Raw genomic sequence first — 25,472 nt, 5'->3', positions numbered from 1 at the left:
AGAGGAGGCCGGGGGGAGGAGGCCGGGGGCAGGCAGAGTCAGCGGTCAGGCAAGGAGGGATGGGGCAGAGCAGGCAGCAGAGAGGAGTGGGAAGAGGTGCAGAAGAGCAAATATTGGAGTGGAAGTGCTCAGCAGCTGCCTGGAACCTGGGCCATGCCCATCCCCATCCACCCATCCATCCATCCACCCGCTCATCCATCCATCCACGTCCCACCCTTCCCCTCACACAGCTGCACACACCTCTGGCTGCATCCACCACTGTCCTGCTCCCAGGCTGCCCCAGCCCAGCAAGCTGTGAGACTGCGAGGGATAACATCACAGCTCGCGGTGAGAGGGCACGGCTGCAGTTACACAGCCCCATACCACGCACAGGGCACTCCCACCTACCCCCATCCTGCCCCAGAGGCCCCTCCACCACCTAAAGAGGAGAAGGACAGGGAGCGTGCCCAGGCACTGGAGCCCTGGCTGCTCACACTGCTGCTCTGCTCTGAATGGGTACAGATTCACAGCCTGGTCCGGTCCTTGGCTTTTTCTTTTTTTTAGCCTTTATAGATAAAAGTGTTGGCACGACTAGCCTGGGCAAACAGATCCACACACACCAGCCCAGGAGACAGGATGGTCCCCAAGGACAAGAGCATGGATGTGTGTGCATGCCCCCTGCCCCCGCATCCATATCAAACTGGAAACTGTGGCCGTGGACAGCGAGGGAGCTCCCTCTGGGGAAGAGGACTTAGGAAAGGGGAGGGACCCTGGCCTCATACTCACGGGCATTGTCTGGCTGCCGTGGAGTGCGTGGATTGCTGCCTGAGCCTCTGTGTGAGATGAGAACTTTACAAAAGCACAGCCTGGAAAGGGACAGAGAGAGCAGAGGAGACGCGGTGATGGCACCGCCGCGGGGGAGCCCACTGCGTGGTCGGGCCTCAGGCAGGGCGAAGGAAAGCCCCCCCGAGACAGGGGGGGAACAAAGGGACGGCTCCCCCCAAGCTCCCTATTCTGGAGAAGCAGGAAGGGTCTCACATCGATCTTGCAGCGGTGCTGTCACCGCCTCCACGCCTGCCCCTGATCACCTCCTCCCTGCGCTCTCTACGCGCTCCGAATCGTGGCTACAAACATTTCCAACTGCAAACCCAGCCTGAGCCAGCGGGCCGGGCTCGCCGACGATGCCAACAGCTCAGCTGCTCTCTGTCCCCGTCCTTGCACCTCGCTCTGTGCCCATCCTCCCCCTCCCTGCCCTGCTGCCCACTCCTGGCTGCAATGTGTGTTCCCACGAGGCAGGCGAGCACTACCTGAAGAGCAGGGAGAAAGGGCACGACACAGAGGGGTTCACACCTTTGCTGTTCCCATCAGGTCCACGCAGCACTGTACATTCATCAATGACCCCAAACGGTTCAAAGAGCCGGAGCACGTCATCCTCAGACTGCTGCTTATTTAACATGCCCACAAAGAGCTTCCTGTCCCCTAGGGGCAAACACAGAAACATCAACCTTCTATGAGGGACACAGTCCAAAGCAGGAGGATAGGGACACGTATGCACAAAACAGCCTCGTGTTGAAAACATGCCTGGCGTGGAAACGATTTGCTGCTGGCTGAAATACAGCTCAGGTTAAGTCTGCTGGGCCTTCCTGAGCTCCACACGGGGGCAAAGGGTTCCGTGGTGTCCCCTCTCCTCCCCTCCCCGGTGGACAGCAATAATTCCCTGCTCGTCATTCTCATTCCTTCCTTCCGATGACCCAATGCAAGCGGCAATTATACCCCTCCTGAGCAATATATGAAGTCCAAGGGGCACCTCAGGACGCCCAGCAGACCATCTCAGGCAGTGTGCATCAGCTGCAGCACCTTCGGCTTCTCTGCTTCCATTTCCCTCTATCCAACATCGCTATTTCCGAGCACCACCGCCTCCATGTGCCCTTCCCTGCCCAACTCAGCAGCGCGGCCCTGCCCCATCTGCCAGCCCACGCAGCCCGGTGCCACGCAGCCCAGCACAAACGCGGCAGCATCCTCCGCGACTGCTGGGAGCAGCTATTCAGAGAGCACGGCGTCAGCAGCCCAGCCGCTGCCAGCCCCACAGACACGTGGGGAGACGTGAGGCACGGGAGCGTGTCGGGATGCGGCCCGGGAGGACTCCTTATTGCGAGCGACAGGATCGGAGGGGCCGGCTTCCAACAAAACCAATGCAATGTGACGCACGTCACAGAAAATAGCGAGGAAGCCGCTATCTGTTTGAGTGCAGTGACCTGAAAAACAACAGGTCTTGGAGCGACAGCGGCAGAGCGGGCTGCAGGGGCTGCGCTGCGTGGGTACGGTTGAATAGATGACACCCGGCACGTTCACACGGCAGGAGAAGCCCCCCCAGGACCCAGCTCGGGGGGCACAGGAGCACGCTGCCTTCCTGCTCCTCCTCCACGAGGACGTGGGCGAGAAGCGTGCACGTGCCACGTTTCCCCTGCAGAAAAGCAAGGGAGCAAACAGCCCGGGTGGCACACGGCTGCACCAGCACTAAGGCAGCGTCTGCCCCCAGCCAAGGCTTGGATGAACGGTTCCAGTTTCGGCTGATGACTAATTTGGGAAAGATCCACTGAAATGCTGTCAGCTTGCTTTAGTCTTTGCAGTTTTGCCGCAGGTCTTCTGTCGTTTGGGAGGGTTTGCTAACAGAACCTTTTGGAAGCCTGTTTTTTTTTATTGGCGAATTTCAGCTTCTCTTGCTTGAATTTGGAAGAAAAAAAAAACGTTTTCAGCTTTCCTGCCTATGCAGAACAGCTTAGAGCCGAGCCACCCTACGGACTCAAGCTATAAAGGCAAAAAAAACCCACATCTATTGGTTCTGAATCCCTTCTGAACGCTCAGAATGGGGTGAAATCACCAACAACGCAAGAAAAGGCTTTTCTCTTTTTTTTTTTTCCCCCCAGTTATTCTCATTTCACACAGCCCCGTTCCCAAGATGGCACGTGGGGAAAGAATCCAGAGCTGTCGGGGCACCCCCTAGCAGCGAGCCATCCCTGCAGCTGGAAACCCTGCAGCCTTCACCTGACGTCTGCTGCCACTGCTCCCAAGGCCTGCAGGGATCCCAAATCAGCTGTCGTCCTCGAGATGCTGCTGTGGGGCACGGGCTCCCTCTGCAGCACTGAAAGAAGTCCCCTCCTGGTAACAGCACGGCCCCCTCCCGTCATTTGTCCTCCGTTTCTCTCCAGATCTTGTTTTTCACCTTCTGATTGGCAATTTCCCCATACTGTCCAGCAAGCAGGAAAATTGTCTCTGATCCTTGGCTGTTGAGTTCCCATGGAAACGTGCTCTGGGCGCAGGCAGGCAGATGGGAGGAGGGCGAGTGCAGAGCAGGTCGGGATGAAGATACCATGGGAACAGCCATGGGGAGCAGGCTGAACGCTGCAGCCACGAGAGAGGGAGCACAGAGCCCCGCGGATGGAGCTCACCTGGGCAGCAGCCGGGGTTGGGCGGGGGGAGGCAGCCTGCTCCAGGGGGGGCTGTGGGTGGGATGGGTCCCGCAGCCATCTCCTTGGGTAGGCAGGGGGTTTTCTTGCCTCTAACGCAGCACTGATGGGCTGGGGCTGGCTGTCATACCGACTTGGTGCAGCAGAGAGCCCCAGGTTTCACAAGAAACACAGACAGGCTCCTCTGCCCCTCCAGCCCATCTCTTGCTGGCCCTCCTGGGCTCACATCAGAGGCAGAAGGAGGGAAGAGCTGACAAAGCCTGCTCTAGGATGGCAGCTCCTCCGCTGAATTCACGCATCTTCTTCCTAGCGAATCCCTTCTGCGGGGTGTAGTAACACCCAGCATCCAGCTGTCCCCACACAACCTTCCCAGGGCTGCTCTGGCACAAGGATTCGCATCCCTTACACCAGGAGACAAATTACGGCGCTCTGACTTCACGTCCTTAATTCAGGATGCTTAATTTGAGCGGCGTGAGCCCCTGGAGAGGAGGCTCCTTCCAAGGGTGACGCAGAGCAGAGCTCTGCTGATGCGTTCCGCTGTTCCCTTGTCCGAGCAGTTCTGCCCTGCCCAAATCTCCCTTTGCCTCCTGCCAGTGGGGGGTTATTGCTACAGGGAATGGCCCTTTCCAAATCTGCAAATGCGCTTGGCCACTTCTCTGGCAAGAGGAGCCCTGCGAGAGGAACCTTTGGAAGCAGCAACCTGACTCAGACCAACGCAGAGTGCTGCCCTGATGCTGCTTCCACCGCCAGGAAAATGCCAGCTCGTGGTGGATCCTGTGGGAATCCCCGGTTTCTGAGCTCTGCCGTGAAGCTGGAAGGAAGCCAGGTGCTCAGACTCCGAGGGGCTGCTCGTGTGAGCCCCCATCTACTTGCATGGCTTCCCAGAGAAAAGTGCTACGGGGACGTGCAGCCTCCATGGAAGAAGTAATCCAGGAGCCAAAGCTGGGCTCCACTCTGCTGCTGGGAAGCAGAGCTGATGCCCTGATATTGGCAGTCATTAGAGACGGTGCCCCATTCCGTAAGCTTGGAGCTTCCACACCATCAGCCTGCCTCCAAAGCAGGGTCCTGCCTGCTGTGCTCCCCCACACGGGCTCTTCTTGCTCTGCTCTCCCTCCCCCCCCCAGCCCACCACGGCACGGCTGGCGAACAACCACTGCTCTGACATTTCCAGGGAAAAAATGAATGTTTGCAGTACAAATATTATGAAGCAGAGGAAGAAAGAAGGGACAGGGAGTTAGCTCCTCTCATATTCGGATTTCACGGGTGCTGCGTGGGCTCGAGGCTGAGATTCCCACTTGGGAAAAGAGCAATCCCTGAAGAGAGGGGGAGAAAGGGCAGAGTTTGCCCAAAAAAGGCTTATTTTTTTCCCCCTAACATGAAACAGAATGGAAACAGAAAATGCCTTTTTGGATGAGAAACCAGTGGTGCTGACAAAAAGGGTAATTTCTTCTTTGTTGCCTTTTCCTTCAAAGACAAAAAAAATTGCCACTTTTGCACCGATTTTGCAGGAGAGGGAAAAGAAATCACCCTCCTCAGAATGGCAAAATAGGAACAGGTGGCTAAAAGTTGCTGTATGCTTTCTGCACAGCTCCGCTGGGGTAGGGAGCATCCCGAGACACCTCGGGGTGAAAGCTGCTCGTGATACAAGGTAATCATAGCAATTAATTAAAAAGCCACTAGGATTTGCTTTTTTTTTTTTTTCCTACGGGAATAAAGCCCACCTTCCTGTAGGAAAAGCAAAACCAGAATGAGTGGACTGAGATTGTCTCACCCATGCTGTGCATCTGCATCCCTTACAAATAACACTGGAACTGCTGACCTATTTCTGCTCTGTCTGAAGGCATCAGAGATGTTAAATTCCAGCACATTTTGGGATCCCTGGTCGCTGTGTATGGAAGAGAAGCCGTGGTTCTTCTCGAGTGAAGCACATCTAATAGGTGGAATGGTTGGGAATACAATGGGAATACAAATGGCCAGGTCTCAGCCCAAGCCAGGTGTCTCATTCCCCAAGAAAACAGCAAAAAAGCAACAGATTCTACTTGGGAAAAAAAAAAAAAAAAGATCTGACCTAAACAGATAAACTTTTTGGTTTTTCTAAAGGAGGATCACACAAACAGAAATACACGCGTTTGTGAAAAAATATTACCAAACATATCTCCTGTTTCTGCTGGGGCAATAGGCAAAATTGCTTGGAAACGACCAACTGCTTGGAAACAACCCCTGAAAACCCCAAACAAAAGTCTTCTGAATCTAAACCCAGCATGCAGGACATGCTGCCCCGCGGGAACAAATAGTCTTGCACAAATTCTCCCCACCAGCAAACTGCTTTCAGAGGCAGCACATGGAGAGGCAGATGCAGGAATGGAAGAAGGGGAAAAGAAATGTGCCAGTAAGACAAGGAAAAGCAGCAAAACATCCATAAATCTGGAAAGGGCGGGAGCTGCAAACCTTCTCCGCCTCGAGGAAGCGTCTGAGCTGCTGTAAGCTTCCCATTAATTTAAGAAATATTCTCCTGATCTCAGTCTCCCAGCCCTGAACCGCTCAGTACGCACAGCTCTAAGCGAGCTGCTTCCCTGCAGGCTGCCAGCTCCTCCATCTCAGCCTTAAACTCAGGCTCCTTTTCCTCCAGACACACTTCATCTCAGGCTCTTTTCTGCAATGGCACTTGGGCCCTGAACCAGCCCAGCAGCCACGGGCAAGCTGCAGGCATGAGAATCAGCCGCCCTAAATCCGTGCCACACACAAACATCCATTCACACAGCCTGCGGGGAGGGGGAGGCCAGGTCAGGGCTCTGCATCTCTTCTCTCCATCTCTCTCACAAGCACAAAGCCACCAAAGGAGGAACAAGGAGAGATGACAACTACCTCCACGGCTCTCGCTGTCTGCGGGTTTCACCTGAATCGGGCGTGCCATCTGCAACGAGAAAGAAAGGCAGAGGGTTAGAGCATGGCCCACGTGCCCGGCACGCAGCGCTGACGGCAGCGGCACCGGGTGCCCCTTTCTGCCTGCTGTGCGGGGCAGGAGAGCAGCAGAAGGGAACTGAGACACTGCGATGGCAAATGGAGCCCCTGGAGAAGGGCTCACGTGGATTTCAGACTTCTCGAAAGGAAACCAGGATCTCCTGGATATGCCCAGTGTGCACGAACTTCTGCTTCCTCCAGACAGAAGACAGAATGCCTGTGAATGGGACTAGCAGCAGTGCAGCAAGCAGGCAGGTTGCAGTTCCCCCTCCCCAGTCCCCCTGCAGTCAGAGCATGCTCTGTGCTCCAGGGAGGCTCTAAGAAGGGCAGCGTTGCTCTCCAGCAGTGTCTCCTGACTGCGGGGGGAATGCACTGCTTGAAAGGGACAAAAAATCCTCGGGTTTGGTTGTGGAGAAGAGCTGCTTACCTCTCCTGCAGCCATCAGCAATGACTCAACCAGCAGCGACAGCCACAGCTCAGGCCACGGGACATGAGCACTCTCCAGGTGAGATAAATAGATAACTCTACCCAGGAGCAGCTGGATTAAGTAACCCACAGCTTTAACTGGCTGATCTGCAGAACACTGGTCAGCTGGATGGTGCCGTGCTGGCGTGTCCTGTGCTGCCCAAAAAGGGAAGAGAAACTGCAGCTTCCTTCCCAGGCTAGCAGGATCCATCTGAGCCAGAACAGCCTCTGAGCACTGGTGTACAAGGCAGATTTCCACACAGCACATCTCATTCCACGTCTCACAGCATCATTCACAGAGGCTGACAATGACTTGAAGCAGTGACATTCACAATGCAAAAATCATCAGGAATATTGCAGGGTAGACCCACACGCGAGCTGCAGGTCAAGTAATGCTCTACCCCCTCTCTTAGGAAACAAAACAGAGAACAAAATCAAGCCTTAAAAGTCACAAACTGAAATGTGTTTAGAAGCCAGCATGCAAAATGCTGTCACAGTGGTGACTGAGCCAGGCTGGCTAGAAAACCAAAGCAGAGCCCGTATTCACAGCAGCTGGAGGAAACCTGTCAGGTAACCCAGCAGCTTACAGGACAGAGGTGGCAGCCAGCAGGCCACAGCTGATGGCTGAGAACGGGAGAGCACCTGGGGCAGCCCAGGGCCACGAGCTGGCTTGCACTGCCTGGTGGATCTCAGGCAGAATGAAGCCAAAGCTGGGAGCATCCCTGGGTTGCACTGTCCTGGCCTCAAGGAGCGAGGTGGGGCTGCAGAAGCTGGCTGGCAACACCTGAAAGAAAGGCTGCTATGGCAGGCAGCAGTGCTGGCTTCAACCCTGTCTGCCAGGACTTGCTGTGTCATTCAGGGAAAAGGGAGAAGCTGAGGATCCCTTTCCTGCTCCGGATCAAATGCACGGGTTTACAGAGCCCCCAACATCCTGCTGTGCTGCCAGGTGGCCCCAGCATGTGCAGCGCTGGCACTCACCAGCCTCTGAGCTGCAGCCGAGGACCTGGCATCTCCCTCAGCCCATGAGCTCCGTAGGATGTGGGGCAGGGTTCAGAAGGAGGCGGTGAGATTTTGCTCCAGAAAGCCCCAGATCTCCTGGCTGAGATGTGGCGGCTCCTACAGCCTCCGGTTGTAAGGCTGGGCCGGGCTGGGAGAGGACAGGCAGCCCAGATGTGCGCCTGGAAGAGCGAGCTCTGCGCGGAGCCAGGAGGAGTGGCTGCCCACCTCCCTCCCGCTGCTCCTCGCAGCATGGAGAAATAGCTTTGTCTCTACCCAGGAAGCAAAACCAGGATTAAGCTAAACAGATGGGGAGGGAGATGGAGGGGCAGGCTCGGATCTCATCTCCTATGTGGAGCAAATTCATTGGGGGGCAGGGAGGGAGGAAGGGATGCTGCTGAAGCCAAGAGCATCACACCCCCCCGCACGGGTACAGAGGCACCTAGGGATGCTAGGGCTGACAGCCCAGGGCAAGGAGCCAAAAGCACGAGGAGGGGGGTGAAGGAGGGGGCTCGGTACCTGGGGACAGCTCACCCGTCCCCTCCCCCAAAAGGGCTGTCACTCCAGTTCCAAGCACCTTGGGGAAAGGAGGTGTCGTCATGGAAACGGTTATTCACCGCATGGAACCTGACATTTGTGGTTGCCATGGAAACCAGCTCTTGGGGGCATTCCCTCCGCTTTGCAGAAAAGAGACATTTTGGTATGATCTCCGGGGAGGGGGCCCCCTCCATCCATCTGTCCACCCCTTCCCCCTCCCCAGAGCCTGCCGGGCCCCAGCAGGGTGAGCCCGCAGCACGGCCACGCTGCCACGGCTGCAGGACCGCAGAGGTGCCAGCACCGATGCCAGCACAGCACCACGGGTCAGCACCAGTGCCAGCCTGCCAGCAGTGCCTGGCTGCGGCAAGCAGAGGCATCCTAGGGGGAGAGCAAGCACACGGTGCTCTGCACCCCACAGCTTTTCCCTTGACTGCTTGACACAGCCCCAGAGCAGGGCATGGGGGACTCACCACCGGCGTCACACCGAGCCCACAGCCAAGGGATGCACGTTTCCCCGCAAGCTGAGAACCACCCACTGAGGTCTGGACTTCGTGTGCCCCAACAGATGTGGGTAAAGAGGAGAAAACAAGACGCAAGGATTTGGTCCAGATGCTGAGGCTGGGAGGAGAGCAGCAGGATTCTCTGCCTGCTGCTGCTTCCCGAAATGAGAGCTCCCAAATGAGGGGGAGGCAGGCACGGCCCCCGCTGCAGAGAACTGGATACACTGAGGCTTCCACGAGCAAGACCACGGCTTTAATGCTTCCAAGTCCCACGCTGCCACTGAAGGTGAACAAAATATCAAAGGCCTCTCAAGCAGAGATGTGAGCCTACAAACACAAAGGGAATCCACAGTTGCTTTAACTCATCACCAAAGGTCTTGGAAGTGTCTCTGCAGCATCCAAAAATCGTATCCTGGTCTTGGCAAAGAGCTCTGTGCCCAGCAGGAATGGGACAGAAAAGGACGGGAAATAGGAATGCACAGAAAGGATGGCCAATAGGAATGCACAGAAAGGATGGGCAAACATCACCTCTTCCACGTGAGGAAGGTATTCAGAAGCAGGACGGCGGGCAGGTCGTGCTTTCAGTCTGAGCAGCCAAGCTCTGGAAGTGAGCATTCTTTCATCCTCTGGTCACCACCTCAGGCTGCACAGCTCTCAGGGACGCTTGGGCCCACAACAGCCAGGTTTGTACAGGCCCGGAATCACAGCCAAAGGCAGCACGTGCCTGCCTCGGATCCCAAGTGCCAGAGATGCAAGTGCACAGGCACGCGTGCCTATACCACACAAGCACACAACCACACGTGAACACACACGATTTACGAGGCTGTGCCCGCCTCGCGAGCTGAGCTTAATTTTTCCTCATTAAATTATTTAGCTGGGCTTTAAAACGTAACCTATTTGTTCATTTCCGAAGAATACCACACGTCCACATTTGGCACACGCCGGCAGATCCACGCTGGCCAGATGCCCGCCCCTCACCCCAAAGCACACTGCTCCTGTCCCCGCTCCGCTCCCCAAACCCACGTTCCCAGCGCTGCCTGCAGCTCAGCCATCCAGCAGCCACATTTGCCAGGAGGAGCAGAGAGAGCTACCTCTTGTTTTTCCAGCTTTCACACTGCAGATAGAGAGAGACAGCCCCCATGGACGACAGGGCAAGCCTCTCTATTAATTAGGAGTTAAGTTATGTAGAATAGCCCCCCAGGTACAATGCAGGGGAACCTCACAGTGTTAAGTGGGTCAGAGGCAGAGCGCATTAAACACATGATGCAGGCTGGCTCCTCTGGGACTTCAGGAACCAAAAGGCATCCAAGGCCATTGGCAGAATTAGGTCCTGGGATTTCAGGTTTTGTAGGCTGTGGGCTGGTCCTCTGCCGGCCAGCTAAAGATGCCCTGCATGATGATTGGAATCAATTCCAGCTGTGCACACAAAGTTAAATGCTGGTTTGCTCACCCGAACTCAGCATCTGGTGGGGAATACAGACAGTGACGGGCTGGTGCCCAGGTCTCCTGCTTGCTCTTTCCACTGATGCCCTGGTGTCTCGGTGTACCTTAGCCCTACACAGAAGGACCAGCCTTCATGGGGAAGGGACGTGGTCTCACGCAGCAATGAGCAACGTTAGCAATGAGCTCCGCTCCAGCACAGCTCCAAGGGCTGCTGATGAATTCACCCCGTCCAGTGCCACTCAGAGGGGACGAGGATAATAATGAGAGCTGTGCTGCAGGTGGAAGAATCCAAGGCACAGGATGATGGAGGTCCAGTCTCCACACAAAAGAAAGACTCACCCTAATGCTTTGTGTCACCAGGAAGAGCTGAGGAACTTGTCCCACAGGCTTCTCTGGGAGGTACTTTCCCCAGCACAGAGCAGGGGAGCTATCCTAGCTATCCCCCCAACCCCCCGAAGTGCAATGCACGCAGGACTCAGTGAGCAGCCACTCGAGTGCGTGGCCATGATACACACACAGTGGCTGCTCTGTGTTCCTTCTCCCTTAACACAGCCAGTTCTCCTTGCCCCCTCTCCAGCTAGCGCTGCTCTGGGAGCCAGGCAAGAAACTTATTGCTGTGACTCAAAGCCTTTGCATCTTCTTGATAGGTCTGTGGAAGTGACAGCACCATTACTGCGCGTTAGCATCAGACAACCAGGGGGGAGGTCAGCCCAGTGCAGCAAAGACAGCCCCTGCCACGTGCGTGGCTTTGGCATGCACACATCATCAGTTCGGGCTCTTGGGATCCATGGCCATGCTGTTCTGATGGGGCTCCTTCCCCGGTGTCTCAGAGCACCAAGGAGGACACTGCATGATATTCCCTGCTGCTCTGAGCTCTTTCTGTCACTTGTGCTCAGTGCCACAGAAAGGCAAAAGAGCTTTAAGGTGAGAAAATTTCAAATCTTCTACAGGTGCTAGGACACCAAGTGAACCCCTGGAAGCAAAAGGAAGAAAATTTCTGGGCCAGATCCAGTGAGTACCTTTGTGGTTTCAAGGGGACTTTCAGCAGTGGAAAGAAGAGCAGTATTTTGCCCCCCACCTTCTATTCCTCCCCACTCTTGTGAGACAGGGCTGAAGGAACAGACAACTCCAAAAGCTTCTCTATCAAGTTTGCCAAGCCCATGAGAGGCCATCCTGGCACTCAAAAAGCCACAGATTTTTGGCATAAGTGAGGAATAAGCGAGACTGGGTGGGAAGAGTCCTGCGATGGCGTGTCACCACGCACGGTTCTGGGCTCTTCAGCAGGGACAGGCAGGGCTGTCTACCATAGTCTACCACAGGCCACCCAGCCAGGAAGGTGACACTGATGAATTATTCTTTAAGGAACTCAGAGATGCCTCCAGATCAGCTGCCCTTGTCCTTATGGGTGACTTCAGCCTGGCAGATGTCAATAGGAATAGCACACCACTGACACACAGCAGTGATGGGGCCTGGCATCCCCAGAGCTCTGAGTTGCAGGACTGTGTCTGTGGGAATGATAAACCTCCAACCAACTCCAGGCTTGTGCAGGATTTGCTGCTCCAGGTGGATGCATGCAAGTACATGGCTCAGTGGGATTCATGCCACAGTACTCCAAGAGCCAGCTGGTGTCATTGTAAGACCTCTCTCAATTATTTTTCAACAGTCTTGGGAATTTGAAGAGGTCCCAGTCAAGTGGAAGCTGGCAAACTTTGTCCCAGTTTTCAAGAAGGACCAGAAAGAAGACCCTGGTAATTGCAGGCCTGTCAGTCTCAATTCAGTGCCTGGCAGAATTACAGAGATTACTCTGAGAGTTATTGAAAAAATACTTGAAAGACAATGTGGTCATTGGTCATAGCCAAGAGGGGGTTCAAGAGACAGGTTCACGTGTTTAGTTAACTTAATTTCCTTTTATGCCAAGGTTACCCATGTTGTTGACCAAGGGAAGCCAGGCAACGTCTTCTTTTTCGGATTGCAGCAAAGCTTTGTTTCTCACAGTATGCTTCTGGACAAAATGTCCAGCATCCAGCTACACGAATGCACAATTCAATGAGTGAACAACTGGCTGACACGTAGGGCTCAAAATGTTCTAGTAAGTGGGGTTACAGCAGGCTGGCAGGCATCAGTCACTAGTGGGATTCTGCACAGCTCCATTTCAGGGTCTGTGGGAGCAGCTCCTGAGCCCCCTGCCCTTCATCTCCAGGGATTCCTGGCAGCACCTCGTTCCTTCACACCTGGGAGGGCTCTGCCAGAGGCACGGCTGTCCAGCAGCAGGGCAGGGGAGCCTGGTGCTGCTCCTGGCTGCTGAGGGTGAAGGAGTACCAGGTGGGCCTCTAGGGGGGCAGAAGAGGCAACATCTGAACAGGAACAGGATGAGAAGGGAAAGGTATGACCTACTTTCCCAGAGATTCCTGTTCCAGGATTTCTGCACTTCTCAGAGAAGATGTGAATGCCCCGTGCCTGGAAGTGCTCAAGGCCAGGCTGGATGAGGCCCTGGACAACCTGATCTAGTGCCTGAATTAGTGGCTGGCAATGCTGCCCGGGGCAGGTGGGTTGGAACTAGATGGTCTTCCAACCCAAGCCATTCCATGACTTCACAGACCTTTCTCCAAGAGTCTCCTCCCTCCTCTTACCATGCTCTATTTCTCCACCTCTCCTTTGTCCTTTGTTCCTACATCTTCTCTTGTCTTCACCTTGGGAACATTTCTCCTACAGCAGAGGAGACACACAGCAGCGTGCTCATGACCTTAGGTGAGTTTGCCAGAAAATATGCCAGCTCTGGGAGACAAAAGCCTTAGCTCTGTGCTACAAGTTGTGAGAGCCCAGCTGAGCAAAGGGGAGCAACGTCTAGGGAGAACGGGAGGCTCCTTGTGCACATGACAGAACCTGCATGTGCATTTCTGAACAGCATGTAGGAATGGGTGCTGATCTTTAATTTCATTATCCTTCCATCTCCGTAGGCTGCAAGAAGCAATGTTTGCCTTGGCAGCTTGCTCTCCCTCTGCCTCTTCAGGGTGTGTACTTCGTAGGGCTGCTGCCTTGCCTTGCTGTTAGTTCTCAGCCCCTTGAGCCAAATCTTGGATAAAATGAGCGTTTGCATTCACCTCTGCAGTGAATGGGCACTTGTGCTGCTGCCTGCCCAGGGGCTGCTCAGCCCGGTGCCGTCGCATCGCTGCCATTTCATTGAGACAGCCTCACACGCTCTCTGCACTGCTCCCTCCTACTGATAAAGTCGTGTGGCTTCCTGGTGAATCCGCTGAGATAGCACCCAGCAAACCTGCAGCGGAAGAAGAAATTCTCCACCCTGCTCTGCCCAAGGGTTCAAACCTCAAAGACCACCTCAAACAAGTGTAGCCCAGCGTCAGCCCCCGGCCAACACTCAGATCACACACTGCACCCCCCAGCACCAACCCCAGTGCTGCCAGCTGCAACGCCCTGTTCTTTTCACACAAATAAACCATCTCAGACATACTGCTCCAGGTTGGCTTCGCACAATTGCTTGGACAAAAGAGAAGGGGAGAATCAGATGCTCTGCCCTCTCTACCGAACCCTCTCAGACACCTGTATCATCACGTGCTGTGGATCCTGAGGCAGCCCACGTCCTGGCAGCGCAGGCACAGCCTGCCCACAGGGATGCTCTCCACTCAGTCGCTGCTGTGTCTCTGCATTAATCCTGATGCCCAGCCATGTGAGTTACTGCTGCTGCATCTCAACCTCTGGTGCATTCCCAGAGTCTCTCTCTGCTCTAGTGCTGCTGCTGTCCGTAATTTTCCACTCCCGTGTCCCTGCATTCCCAAGCCCTCGCTGCATCCATGAGTTCTTTCCCTGCATTTCAGTGCCTCCACTGCTGCTCTCAAACTGCCCATATTCCCAGCTTGGATCAATACCAATTTCTGCCACTTACTTTCCTACCTTTCAGCAAGCCCTTCTTTGTTCTGCATAGAAATAAAACAGTAACCGTATCTTGCCAGAAGAATTACTTTTTTAAAAATCCTCCCTCCCTTTCTCTCCTTCTATTCTTCTTCCCCTTCTTCAGGAGCAATTTTACGTAATTTGCAACTGTCTAGCTGCAAATGAAAAGCGACACAAAGCGTTTCTGCGAAATATTGAAAAGCTGGCTGCTTTTCCCTCAAATTTCACTTAGCAAGAGGCTTTAACTTGGTGTGTGATCACTGTGTGTCATTAATAACCTCTCCAGTTCCTTTCAGAACTCAGCAAAGTGAAGGCACAATCACAAATCAAAGGCATGGGTTATTGAGATATAATATCATTTCACTGAGCTAGAGAGGAGTGTGCCAGGGAGCAGTGAGGAGGTGAAACGCTGTGCTGCTAGGCTGGCTGGCAGCTGAAGAGGACAATAGATTTAAGAAGGAACACGAGGGCTTGGTTTTCTCTCTGCACTTCAGATCCAAAGAATCTGGCTCTGTTCAGCCTCCACGGGCTGCTTGTCTTCCTCCAAACCTTGCAGACTTTACCTCTCTATTCTTGGAAGCTGCATCGTTCCTTCCCCAAGGGAGAATCCATGCACTTGTTACTTCCAGACTGGACAGGCAGCAGTTCTGGTGACGACACAGGTGTTCTGTACCTCTGAACACAAGTTTCAGATAATGCAATACACAGCTGACAGCCTCCTTGCTTTACACCCCGAGCATACCAACGCCTTAGGAAAGGGAGTGTGAACTGAAAATCTGGCTACTTTCAGAAAAAGATGCTAAACCTTACTGTCCAAAATAAGCTATTTTAACACTTGGATTCTATTTAGCTGCCACATATTTAAAGATAAACAGATGAAATAAAAGCCACAGTGCAACAAGAATTTCATCCCCGGAAGGGAGAACTTGCCAGAAACACCGTGAAAGCCAACAGAGACCACGGCGACTTCTACTGATTTATGCAGAAACCCTACAGTAATTAGCAGCCATTTAAAACCTCAGGACAGCCAGACTGCAGGCATGACACTGCAGGAGCAATGTGGCAGTGCTCCTCAGGCTGGCAACCCTTGCATCCAACCCAGAGGGCACAGGTAATACAATACACGCATGGGTGTAGTGCAAACCCAGTGACAGATGTGGGAAGGGAATCCAGCAGCCCTGCTCCAGCTCACCTGTCAAGCTGCACGCTCACAGCCTAAGGACCTACAAGAAACCGTATCAAAGCATTTCCCTACGTCTGTCATTACCACAAGTACAGTCCAGACCAAGAAAGTCATTTGTTTGAGATCAACCACCGGTCCGGTCACTGCACTGAGACCAACAAAGAGGAGTACTTGACTCCTTGTGTTGCTTTTCATGGAGAAGCTGGCTGCCCATGGTTTGGATGGGCATACAGTCTGCTGGGTGAAACACTGCCTGGATGGCTGCGCCCAAGGAGTTGTGGTCAATGGAGTTCAATCCAGTTGGTGGCCAGTCACGAGCGGTGTCACCCAGGGCTCGGTACTGAGGGCGCTTCTATTCAACATCTTTATCAATGATCTTGATGAGGGGATTGAGTGCACCCTCAGTGAGTTTGCAGATGACACCAAGCTGGGAGGGAGTGTTGATCTGCCAGAGGGTAGAAAGGCATTGCAGAGGGACCTAGATAGACTGGATCGATGGGCCAAGGTAAAGCGTATGAGTTTCAACAGGGCCAAGTGTCGGGTCCTGCACTTTGGTCACAACAACCCCAGGCAAACCTACAGGCTTGGGGAGGAGTGGCTGGAAAGCTGCCTGACAGAAAGGGACCTTGGTGTGCTGATGGGCTGTCAGCTGAATACGAGCCAGCAGAGTGCCCAGGTGACCAAGAAGGCCAATGGCATCCTGGCTGGGATCAGGAACAGTGTGGTGAGCAGGACGAGGGAAGTCATCCTGCCCCTGTCCTCGGTGCTGGAGAGGTCTCACCTCGAGTACTGGGTTCAGTTTGGGCGCCTCAGTACAGAAAGGACATGGAGGTGCTGGAGCAGGTCCAAAGAAGGGCAGCAAGGCTGGGGAAGGGCTTGGAGAATATGGCCTACGAAGAGAGACTAAAGGAACTGGGGCTGTTTAGTCTGGGGAAGAGGAGGCTGAAGGGAGACCTCACTGCTCTCTTCAAATACCTGAAAGGTGATTGCTGCGAGAGCAGGACTGGTCTCTTCTCACCAGTAAGAGGATGAGGGGAAATGACCTCAAGCTGCACCAGGGGAGGTTTAGGCTGGGGATCAGGAAAAACTTCTTTACAGAAAGGGTTGTGAAGCACTGGAACAGGCTCCCCAAGGAGGTGGCTGAGTCACCATCCCTGAATGTGTTTAAAAACTGTTTGGATGTGGTGCTCAGGGACATGGTTTAGCGGTGGATTGTTAGAGTTAGGGCAGTATGGTTAGGCTGAGGTTGGACCTGATGATCGTGAAGGTCTTTTCCAACCTGAGCAATTCTCTGATTCTATGATTCCAATACAATGGCAAGTGCAGGACAACCAACAAAGTCATGGTCCGTCTGTTCCAACCTTTGCCGTCTCTGAAAGTGTTGATCCTTGGTCATGCATTCAGATTAAAGTTTACGTTACCCCCACACCAACATTATGTGCTCTTCAACTTTCTGCCTGCTATTCTCTTTGCAGTAATAAGACAATAAATGGGTAAAATGAACAAAAAAAATGCAGACCACAGCCCATGTACTGAAATCCCAGAGGTGTGGTCTACTACATTCTGCTCTCTGTCCTATGCCAGGCTCCTCACCATTTTTTTTGGTGAGAATTTTTGCCGAAGTCCCTGAGAAGACGTTCCAGATGTGAACGCACACAGAAGAAATGTCACAGCCTTGTTCCCACAACAGGGAAACAATCACTTACCCAGCACACTTGCCTGTGACTAAGTTCCAGAATATTCTTTATGACCAACTGAGTCAGAGGGATGGGTGATACTCTACGGAAACAAGCAATCCAGATTAAGAAAAGGGGGCTGGAAGCTGCCCCAGGTCAAGCAGCCCATGTCCATGCTAAGATCAGCTCTGCCCAAATCAGAAGAGAGGTCTGTTTCATTCTGGTAGTGACCATCTCTAAATGACCAGTGTCTGAAGTGGTCAAAATGACCTTCTGCCCTCTTGCTCACAGAAGGAATTCCCAAAAGAGGAATGAAATCTGATAAAGTGATACGCTGCCAGCCTGAAGATCGACAGCTCCAAATACAGCACAATTCATCTGTACCTTAATCCTGAAGCTTAATTACAGCACGTTGCTCATTAACTGTCTCAAGATTCACATGTTTAGAAGCACTCAGCTAGCACACACTACATTTTCTTACACCTCCCTTAACGAAATAAGCCTTTAGATCAACACATCCCAGATAAACACGCTTTGCACTGCTGCTTTAAACACCGCCCCGTGCAGGGCTCCATAACCACTGACAGCACAAACAGCAGAGAACACAGCAGAACATGCAACAGATTCTCAATGCAGGAGTGCAGCAAAACTGAGATTGCCTTGAATGTGCTGAGCCCCACAGGAATAACTTGTCAGGGTCTCTCTAACCCTGGGCAGGGACATGGCTGTCTCCTGTCCGCTGTGTCACAGCACTGTACCATGACTCATCACAGCTGCTCCTCCATCCTTTGGCTATGTCTTATAGACTGCCTGCTCTGCCCGGGACCACTGCACACAGCAGATTACACAGAATTAACTCAATTCACAGCTGAGAACCTGGCTATCTGCACTCTGCCCCTTTGCTGCCCTCATATAACCTGAAACAGCAAAGATTCTATCACGTGGCAATCAAGATATGCACATTTTCCGGCCCTCTAATGGCAACACAGACCCATAGAAAAAAGAGAGCACAGATACATGAACAGAGAAATACACGTGTGCACAGAGGTGTTCAGGGGAGCTGGGAGAGGGGAGGGGAGCAGTCTGGACCTGTGTGGGTTAAAAAGGAAACGTTATGGCTAAGAATTTCTAACCCTTCTCCAGAGACCACTGGTTTACATTAATTATCCTGTTGCCTTGAGCACTCAGGGCCTCCTGCGAGCTTCTGTCTACAAGTACCCAACTCCTCCACCTACTCAACTACAAATGAATCTTCCCAATGCGTTTGCTCAACCCTCTCAGCACAGCGAGGGAATTGCCCAGTCAAAGCCCTAACACTTCACAGAAGCAGGAATGGCAGCGATTCAAAACTCCCAGCTCACTAGCAGGTTCCAAGGAAGCAGAGGCTTGCCTGCAACGAGGGACCTGATCCAAAACACCTGGTTGCCTGGGATCCCTCCTGCACTTTGCTCCCTGCACAGCTGTGAAATGAGCAGGACTCACCTGAGGGATAAGCCACAGCTAGCTCAGCAGGATTGGTTTCATCTATATAACTCATTGCTTTTCCAAACTACGGGACATGCCAAGTATATTTCTCCATCTGAGAAGCTGATGGAGGTCAGCCACTGCATGAGAAGTCATGCTGGGTGCTGCACAGATCCACCCAACAAAGTGCCCAGGCACCTTAAAGGCGCCAGCAGACTGGGAGCAGATGGACCAGCAACTTCTGTGCTCTTGGAAGACAAGGATCTGGTACTTTGTGTCGTGACTCCTGTCAGCTTCCCAGCATGGTCACCATGCAGGCTGAGGACACACGCCTCACCCCAAAAGCACCACAGCTCCCTAGTGACAGTAACAGATAGCTGGAGGTGCCACATCCCACCACAGAGACTGAGGAACAGCAAAGAAATCAGCTTGGCTGGAGTTACATGGGGCTGCCTTGGCAGGGCAGACAAACAGCAGCAGCTGGGCGAAGAGCAGCTCTGTGCTTTGGCTCTCATCTCTGTTCTAACCCCCAAAACACACTCCTGTTCCCCAAGCCATTTTCACCCTTGCTCCCTCCCCAACAACCACGGTACAAGCAGCAGGCACAATGCACTGGGACTTACCCCTGGCAGAGTCTTCTGTTCATGCAGTGCTGTCTGGGCTTTGATGGCAGAGTCTCTGGCACAGTACGTGAGGAATGCACAACCTGCAGTGGACACAGTAAGCGTCAAGTTAAACATGCAATTGCAGATGCACACTAACACGGTATTTCTTTTTGGTAACAGCAGGTGACCAAGGTACCTAAACTCTGGCCTGTGCCAGCAGACCTGTGTTCCAAGTGTCCTGCTAAAGATGGAGTGCCCAGGACAGCCCTTGTGTGAGACCTGACTTCTTCGTTAGCATCTTAGCGGAGGGAGAGTGGAAGGTTTGCTAATTAAAGGAGCAAATGTTATGAAATCTAGAGGTACTGCAGTCTCTAGGGGAAAAGGCAAAGAAATAACATGAAAGGTCTCGCAGGTCTCATCCAAGACACAAAGAACAGAAGGGCACGGGGACCAGTACGACTACTGATACAAAATAAAATAAGTCACGGACAAAGCAAAAGCATCTGAGATTTTAGGCTGATACAGAGCATCACAATCCAGCCCTGTGGAACCCCAGAAAGCCGCAGCAGGAGAGACGTGGCTTTCTGTGCCATGCTGGACCCGTGCAGTGTGCACACATGAGAACACACATCCATGATAGGGGAAACTGAGAGAACAGCAAAGCCTAATGCACTCTGCATGCGCTGACTTAGGAAGTGAGATGTAAAGCAACAGGAAAAGGCCAGATCCTGCCGTTCTCAGCCAAGATCTGACCCAACATCTTAGCCTAAAACTGGAATCTGGGATGAGGGGAAGAACTGTAGTCCCTCCAGGAAGAAGAGGGATCATCTCTGGGTGCTCTGATCCTAAGAACAATCGAGTGAAACTAACCAAAGGAAGAAAAATTGGCTGGTTATCAAGAAACACGTCCTAGCAGAGGGAAATTTATTAGACTGTGGAATGATGTCCCTGGGGAACTGCCTGGAGCTCTGTCACTTGAGTTGTTTCAGACGAGGTTGGGAAAAGCGCTGGAGAACAGACTCAAATGCTAGAATGCATGTGACTCCCTCACACATCCCCCTCCTATTCCCAGCGGCATTTCCCATCCTAAGCAAAAGCAAGACTTATCCCTTCTGCTTGGCACTGAATGCCAGCGTGGCCAGGGCTGTGCTGGGGTTGCACATGCATTGGTACAGTCCAAACAAAGCCAGCTCTTCTGCTTCCAAAGCCACTTCAGCGCCCTATGGATCCCAGGGTGGGCACAGGACAAGGCCTGCACAGAGCTCTCCCTCTGCTCCACGGTACAGAATGTTTTTAGGCCACGTGGAAGCCAGCTGCTCAAGACAATCCCAATCCATGGCAGCAGGATTATGCTGTTCTTCCCTCCCAGCTCCCAGAAATTGCTGCAGCTGAGCAAATCACAGCCGTCCTTACCGCTCTTGCTAGAAAATGAAACAACACCAAGCCACCACCCTCCATGAACAGCACACAAGGATTAGAGGCCTCAATTAAAGCTCCTTATTGCCCAGGTTTGGAACTGAGAATGCTGCACCAACGCCAGATGTGGGATCCACAGCTTATTTAACAAATGCAGCAGGGACAGGAAACATGTAGGTAGCAAAGGAAGCCAGCTGCACCTGGGGGAGAAGCACCCCTTTGCTTTCTCTCACCCCTCAAAACAAAAGCACCCGTTGTAACCACAGAGCCCAAGCCCCATTTCTGACGTGCGCAGATTTAGAGGCCTGGTTACCAAAGTTCCGAGCATGGATGCTTGCCTGCCTGCTTCCACCCGCCACAAAGGTCTGCTGCTTGGCAGGACTGGGACGAGTCACACAACACTACACTGAGATCATCAGTCTGCATTAACCTCGTACAAAAGCCTGCTCATCAACCTGTTGTACTCGGGAAGCTCACACGTGCTTCCAAGCGGCAGAAATCCAGGATGCTGTGGAGAGCAGGGAGCAAAGAAGGTCAGCTACACCCTTTGGACAACACAACCGCTGTCCTCCCACAGCCAGATGTGTTGGAGACGGGATGCAGAAGTCAGCGTTATTCTCTTTGCAAAGCCCTGGTCAGAAATGCAGGAAGGGGTTTTGCAGAAGCACTACACTCTAAGCCTGTAAATGGAAAGAAATACTTGGGGGAAAACATCTTCCTCCCCGAAGAGATGTTATCTCTTGCTACTCCTGAGGATGCAGCCAGTAAGCAGAGCACCAGTGAAGCCTGCAGAAGTACCAGGAGCTCAGGGAAGCAGAACAGGATTCCATGCTGTGACAGGATCCTGCTTGCCATGACTGGGGGGTTCCTTGGCTCCTAAAACATTGAACCAGTGTCTCCCAGAAAAGAAGACAAGAGCGCTTCTCTCACCACCAATCCCCTCAGCAGTGAGAAAGAAACCACAGAGATGCAGAGGGGCCCTAGTCACTCCCATTTCACATTTCCTGCTTTAGTTAACAGCAAACTCGGGTCAATGGGTGCCAGGCTTGTGCCACTCCGGGCACTTCCACCACCCAGCGAGTTGTGCTGGCTGAGATGGTGCTAAAAGAGCCCGGGGCTCTCAGGAAACCAAACACAGACTGTCCAACTGAAAATCCCAGCCTAGGCTGTCCACTATTTGAGATGGAGAATGATGGCACACTGCTACTGCACAGAGACCTCACAGGAGGCCAACTCTGTCCTCCAGCGAGAGCATTTATTGATGGCAATACTTTGCTTTGCCATCCTCTGGCACCTGCTCTCCTTCAGCTCCCCTGCACGCGTGACCGTGAGTAATTAGTTCATTAAATCTTGCAAAAAGACAAACAGGACGGGAGGATGAACTCGACCAGTTGCCGGCCTTCAGGGGCTGGTCTGCAGCACAGGGACAAAAGGAAGACAGCAAAAACAGCCAGAGGGCTGGGATTTAGGGAGGTTGGGTACTGAAAGAAACGGGACGGCAAAGTTAGCAGGAAACCCGCTCCACAGGTCGCGTGGTTGGATCCATGTCCACCAGATGTCTGAAACAGAGTGCTTCCTGTCCCACGAATTACACGCTAAACCTTGGGAGCACACCCTCCCCAAATCAGATGCCCCGTCGATGACAAACATGCATTTTCCTCACGTTTTGCCTCCGCTTCCAAGAGGCAATGGCTGCACGGCCCCTGGCTAACTGCAGGGGCTGCAGGGCTGGTGTGAGCGCTGCTCTCCGAGAACCACGCGTAGGCTGAGCTGCGTCAAACTGCTACCTGCCCATCCAACTCCCACAGGCTCCAGGAGGGTTTCCAGCTCCCTGTAAGCAGAACCCAGCCTCGTTCCGCTTGCAAGATGCTGCAGCAAAAAGAAGACATTCCGCGCTTGATTCCACCTCCAAACCACACGTTGGCTCTGGGATTTAAGTCCCTTCAGATCCTAAACGTTACTCCAGACATCAGCAGTCTAAAGCCTTGAGAAAGGAAAGCCTGTCAGTTTGCAGAAGAGAGGGCCTTCCAGATTCAACTTAGCATTTAAAATCTCGTCAAATGCTACAGCAGGGGAAGCACGGAGTCAGCAGGCTGCTTATCTTCAAGCCTACAGAAGCTGAGTCAAAATTCAGCTGCCAGTGAGGCACAGGAGGCTGAGGTTGTTACTGCCCTTTGGAAAAGTCACTCACCTGTCTCCAGATGCCCCTGAGAGGGTTGTTCCTGTCCCTGCCATTCCCCAGCAGCTGAGCTCCGTCTCTCACACTACAGCCTCTCTGCTTCCTCTCCCATGGGCGTTGCTAGGAAATCCATCCACGAGAGCGCTCCTTGTAGGGACTGCATTTCGCCCAATCCTGGAAACTGGGGCCAAAATTTCTTCTTGATTCTCCCTGCTCAGAGCCCTCTGACCCATTCCAAGAGCCTGTTCTAATAAATGCCTCCCTGCTCTTTCTGTAGAAACATTAGCATTGAGAAAAACACTGCCATTAACATGCAAATGTACCTGTGATTAACATAAATAGAAACACTGCCTCATAAATAATATTAGGGGATTGGAACAGTATCAACTACCAGCAGCCAGGTTACTGAGACCATTAATAGGCACTAACAAAACCATGTTGTAACTGAGTTCATGACCACACCATGCCTGTAAGACCCTCCTCTACCTCCACCAAATTCACCAGTCTCAGCACACGTGAAGAACAGCCCGCAGGGGAAGCCCAGCTCACAGCTTAGTGCCCCAGGCTGAGCACAAAGACCACTTCTTTTTCCACCTTTCCTTCCACCCTGGGGGCAGAAGGAGCTGCTCAGCTCCTGGTGTCAAGCTGCAAGGGGTTGCAAGAAAAGCTGATGGCCTTTGCCAGCAGTGCTGGCCTCTCAGATGAGTGCTTCTCCCCATTTTGGATAAGGAAAAAGCAGATGGAAGATGCTTGCGAACCGTCAATTGGATCTTGCTGCAGATCAGGGAACAAGGGGAGAGAAAATATTTCAACCTACCCAGGAAGATGATGGTTTCTGTATGGTGCAGGGATTGGTGCACAGCATTTGCCAAAGCCTTCCATGGCCCTGTGTGGTTGCGAAGCCCTAAGCAGGACCTGCTGCCAGCACCCTGCTCCTGCCGATAGCACGGGGAGCAAAGCAGCTCCTGCACAGCACACCAACACAGCCAGACCCAGTAAGATGGGAGGGAATACTGGGGCCAGGGATGCTAGATCGTGAGTCTGATTTCTTCACTCCCTTATCTAAGTGGCTGATCTCTACGATCTGGCTCCAGGAACGTTACCGCAGACCACACGGTCTATATTCAATAAGGCAGCCACAATGAAGTGTGCCATCAGCTCATGCCTTGGGCCCGTTCTCTTCCTGCCCGCTTTGAAAGCTCGCTGCTTACCGTCAGATGGGCACAGGTTTGTGCTGTGTCCCATGCACACACACGTACAAACACACATTTTGGTTCCGAGTCCCACGTCACGTTTCCATCTTTGGCTAAATCCAAGCCAGCCCAACTCTGACGGGCTTCAATGAGGAACTTTTCTATCTTCCCATTGGGATCGGATTCGATCTTTTGTTTGGAAATAAACTTATCTTTCTGCATTCCCCTTCCCTCTCTGTTCAGTACGGAACTGTTGGACTTGCCGCAGCGCCCACAGGGTTTTTTAAGGTTTCTCCACAACAGGAAGAAACCAAATGCATCAGGGCTGGACGCGACGCACACTCCTTCCAGCGTGCACCACCGCATGACCCCATCACAAATCATTTCAGGGCACAGCTCCCCAGGCTGAGCACTGACAGCTTTAAGGGTACTTACTGTAGGTTCCCTGCAGGTTCGCTCTGAACGTGCCAGGGAGTGGTGCTGAGATCACTCCATCAGATGGCACAGCAAATGGGCTCTGTGAATTCCCATTCATTGCCGGAGCAGTGGTTGATTGTAAGATCCTAAACACCTGCTAAGGGTGAGCTGGAACTGCTCCACAGAGGGAGCTGACATGCAGAACACGACAGCTACTCAAAATACAGCTTTCAAATACAACAATAATTGTAGCTAAACAAGCCTCCTCAAACTTTTTTGCATCTACTAAAGGTCTTTCAGCGACAGCACCCAAGAAGGCCCCTCATCTCTCCTAAAGGCCACAGTAAATAGCACACCGACTGCTAATATTCTTTGTTACACAGACTTTACGATTGCACTGCTGCATCACAGCCAGGGAGGAGAGCTGAGAGCACAGGGAAAACCGCTGCTCCTGTACCGCGGGATTCCCGACCCAGCGCCAGCGGCCGTGACCTGCCCACCCGCGGCCGTGACCCACACACCCGCCAGCCGCACACCGACGCCTTTGTCACAGCACCCACGCACCGAGCCGGGGCCGGCTCCCAGCGGGGGCAGCCGTGGGGCTGCAGCTGGACTCCGTGGGGCCCAGCTTTCCGTGCCGACCGCGTCCCTCGGCAGCGGCTCGGGGATGCCGATCCTCCCCTGAGGAGGGAGAGGGGGGAAGAGGGGAAGCAGAACCGGGGGGGGGGGGGGGGGGGGGGGTCGGCTGCAGAATGCGGGGGTCGCGCGTGGGGTGGCCCCGCAGGACCCACGAGGAGCCGTCCCCGCGAGCAGGCCGTGCCCCGCCGCGTGCCGGGGGACCCCTCACCCTTGTGCATGCCGGTGTAGCGGTCCTTCAGCACGGTGAGCTCGTAGATCTTGCCGAACTGCTCGAAGAGCGGCTTCAGGTCCTTCTCCTCCAGGTTGCGCGGGATCTGCCCCACGAAGAGCTTGATGGCATCCAGGTCCTTCATGCTGTCGGGCTGCGCGGGGGGCTCCGCGCCGCCGCTGCTGCTCATGGGGGAGGCTCGGCGCGGCGGCGGGGGCTGCGGCGCGGGCGGGAG

The 25,472-nt window shown here is 53.4% G+C and overlaps 1 protein-coding gene across 10 annotated transcripts in view; it reads right to left on the bottom strand.

The window, feature by feature from the left end:
* CELF5 (CUGBP Elav-like family member 5) overlaps positions 1 to 25,466 on the bottom strand; it is a 32,771-nt gene extending 7,305 nt beyond the window's left edge. Inside the window, exons 1-5 of one of the 10 annotated variants that reach the window (XR_002433025.1) lie at positions 25,238 to 25,466; positions 19,204 to 19,286; positions 6,309 to 6,360; positions 1,330 to 1,458; positions 766 to 845 (exon numbers count right to left, since the gene is read on the bottom strand). Coding sequence is in view for 9 of the 10 variants with exons in the window: in XM_021378740.1 (XP_021234415.1) it covers positions 766 to 845; positions 1,330 to 1,458; positions 6,309 to 6,360; positions 6,835 to 7,140 (567 nt within the window). In the remaining variant the exon portion in view is untranslated. Of the gene's footprint in view, positions 1 to 765; positions 846 to 1,329; positions 1,459 to 1,786; positions 5,239 to 6,308; positions 6,361 to 6,834; positions 8,850 to 19,203; positions 19,287 to 25,237 lie in introns of those variants that run through there. The other 9 variants (XM_021378745.1, XM_021378740.1, XM_021378741.1 and 6 more) reach the window with 9 other exon arrangements.

Source organism: Numida meleagris, chromosome 27, assembly GCF_002078875.1.
Source record: "Numida meleagris isolate 19003 breed g44 Domestic line chromosome 27, NumMel1.0, whole genome shotgun sequence".
NCBI lineage: Eukaryota > Metazoa > Chordata > Aves > Galliformes > Numididae > Numida > Numida meleagris.
Note: the sequence above shows the minus strand (reverse complement) of the source record. Positions and strands in the feature narration are given on the sequence as shown.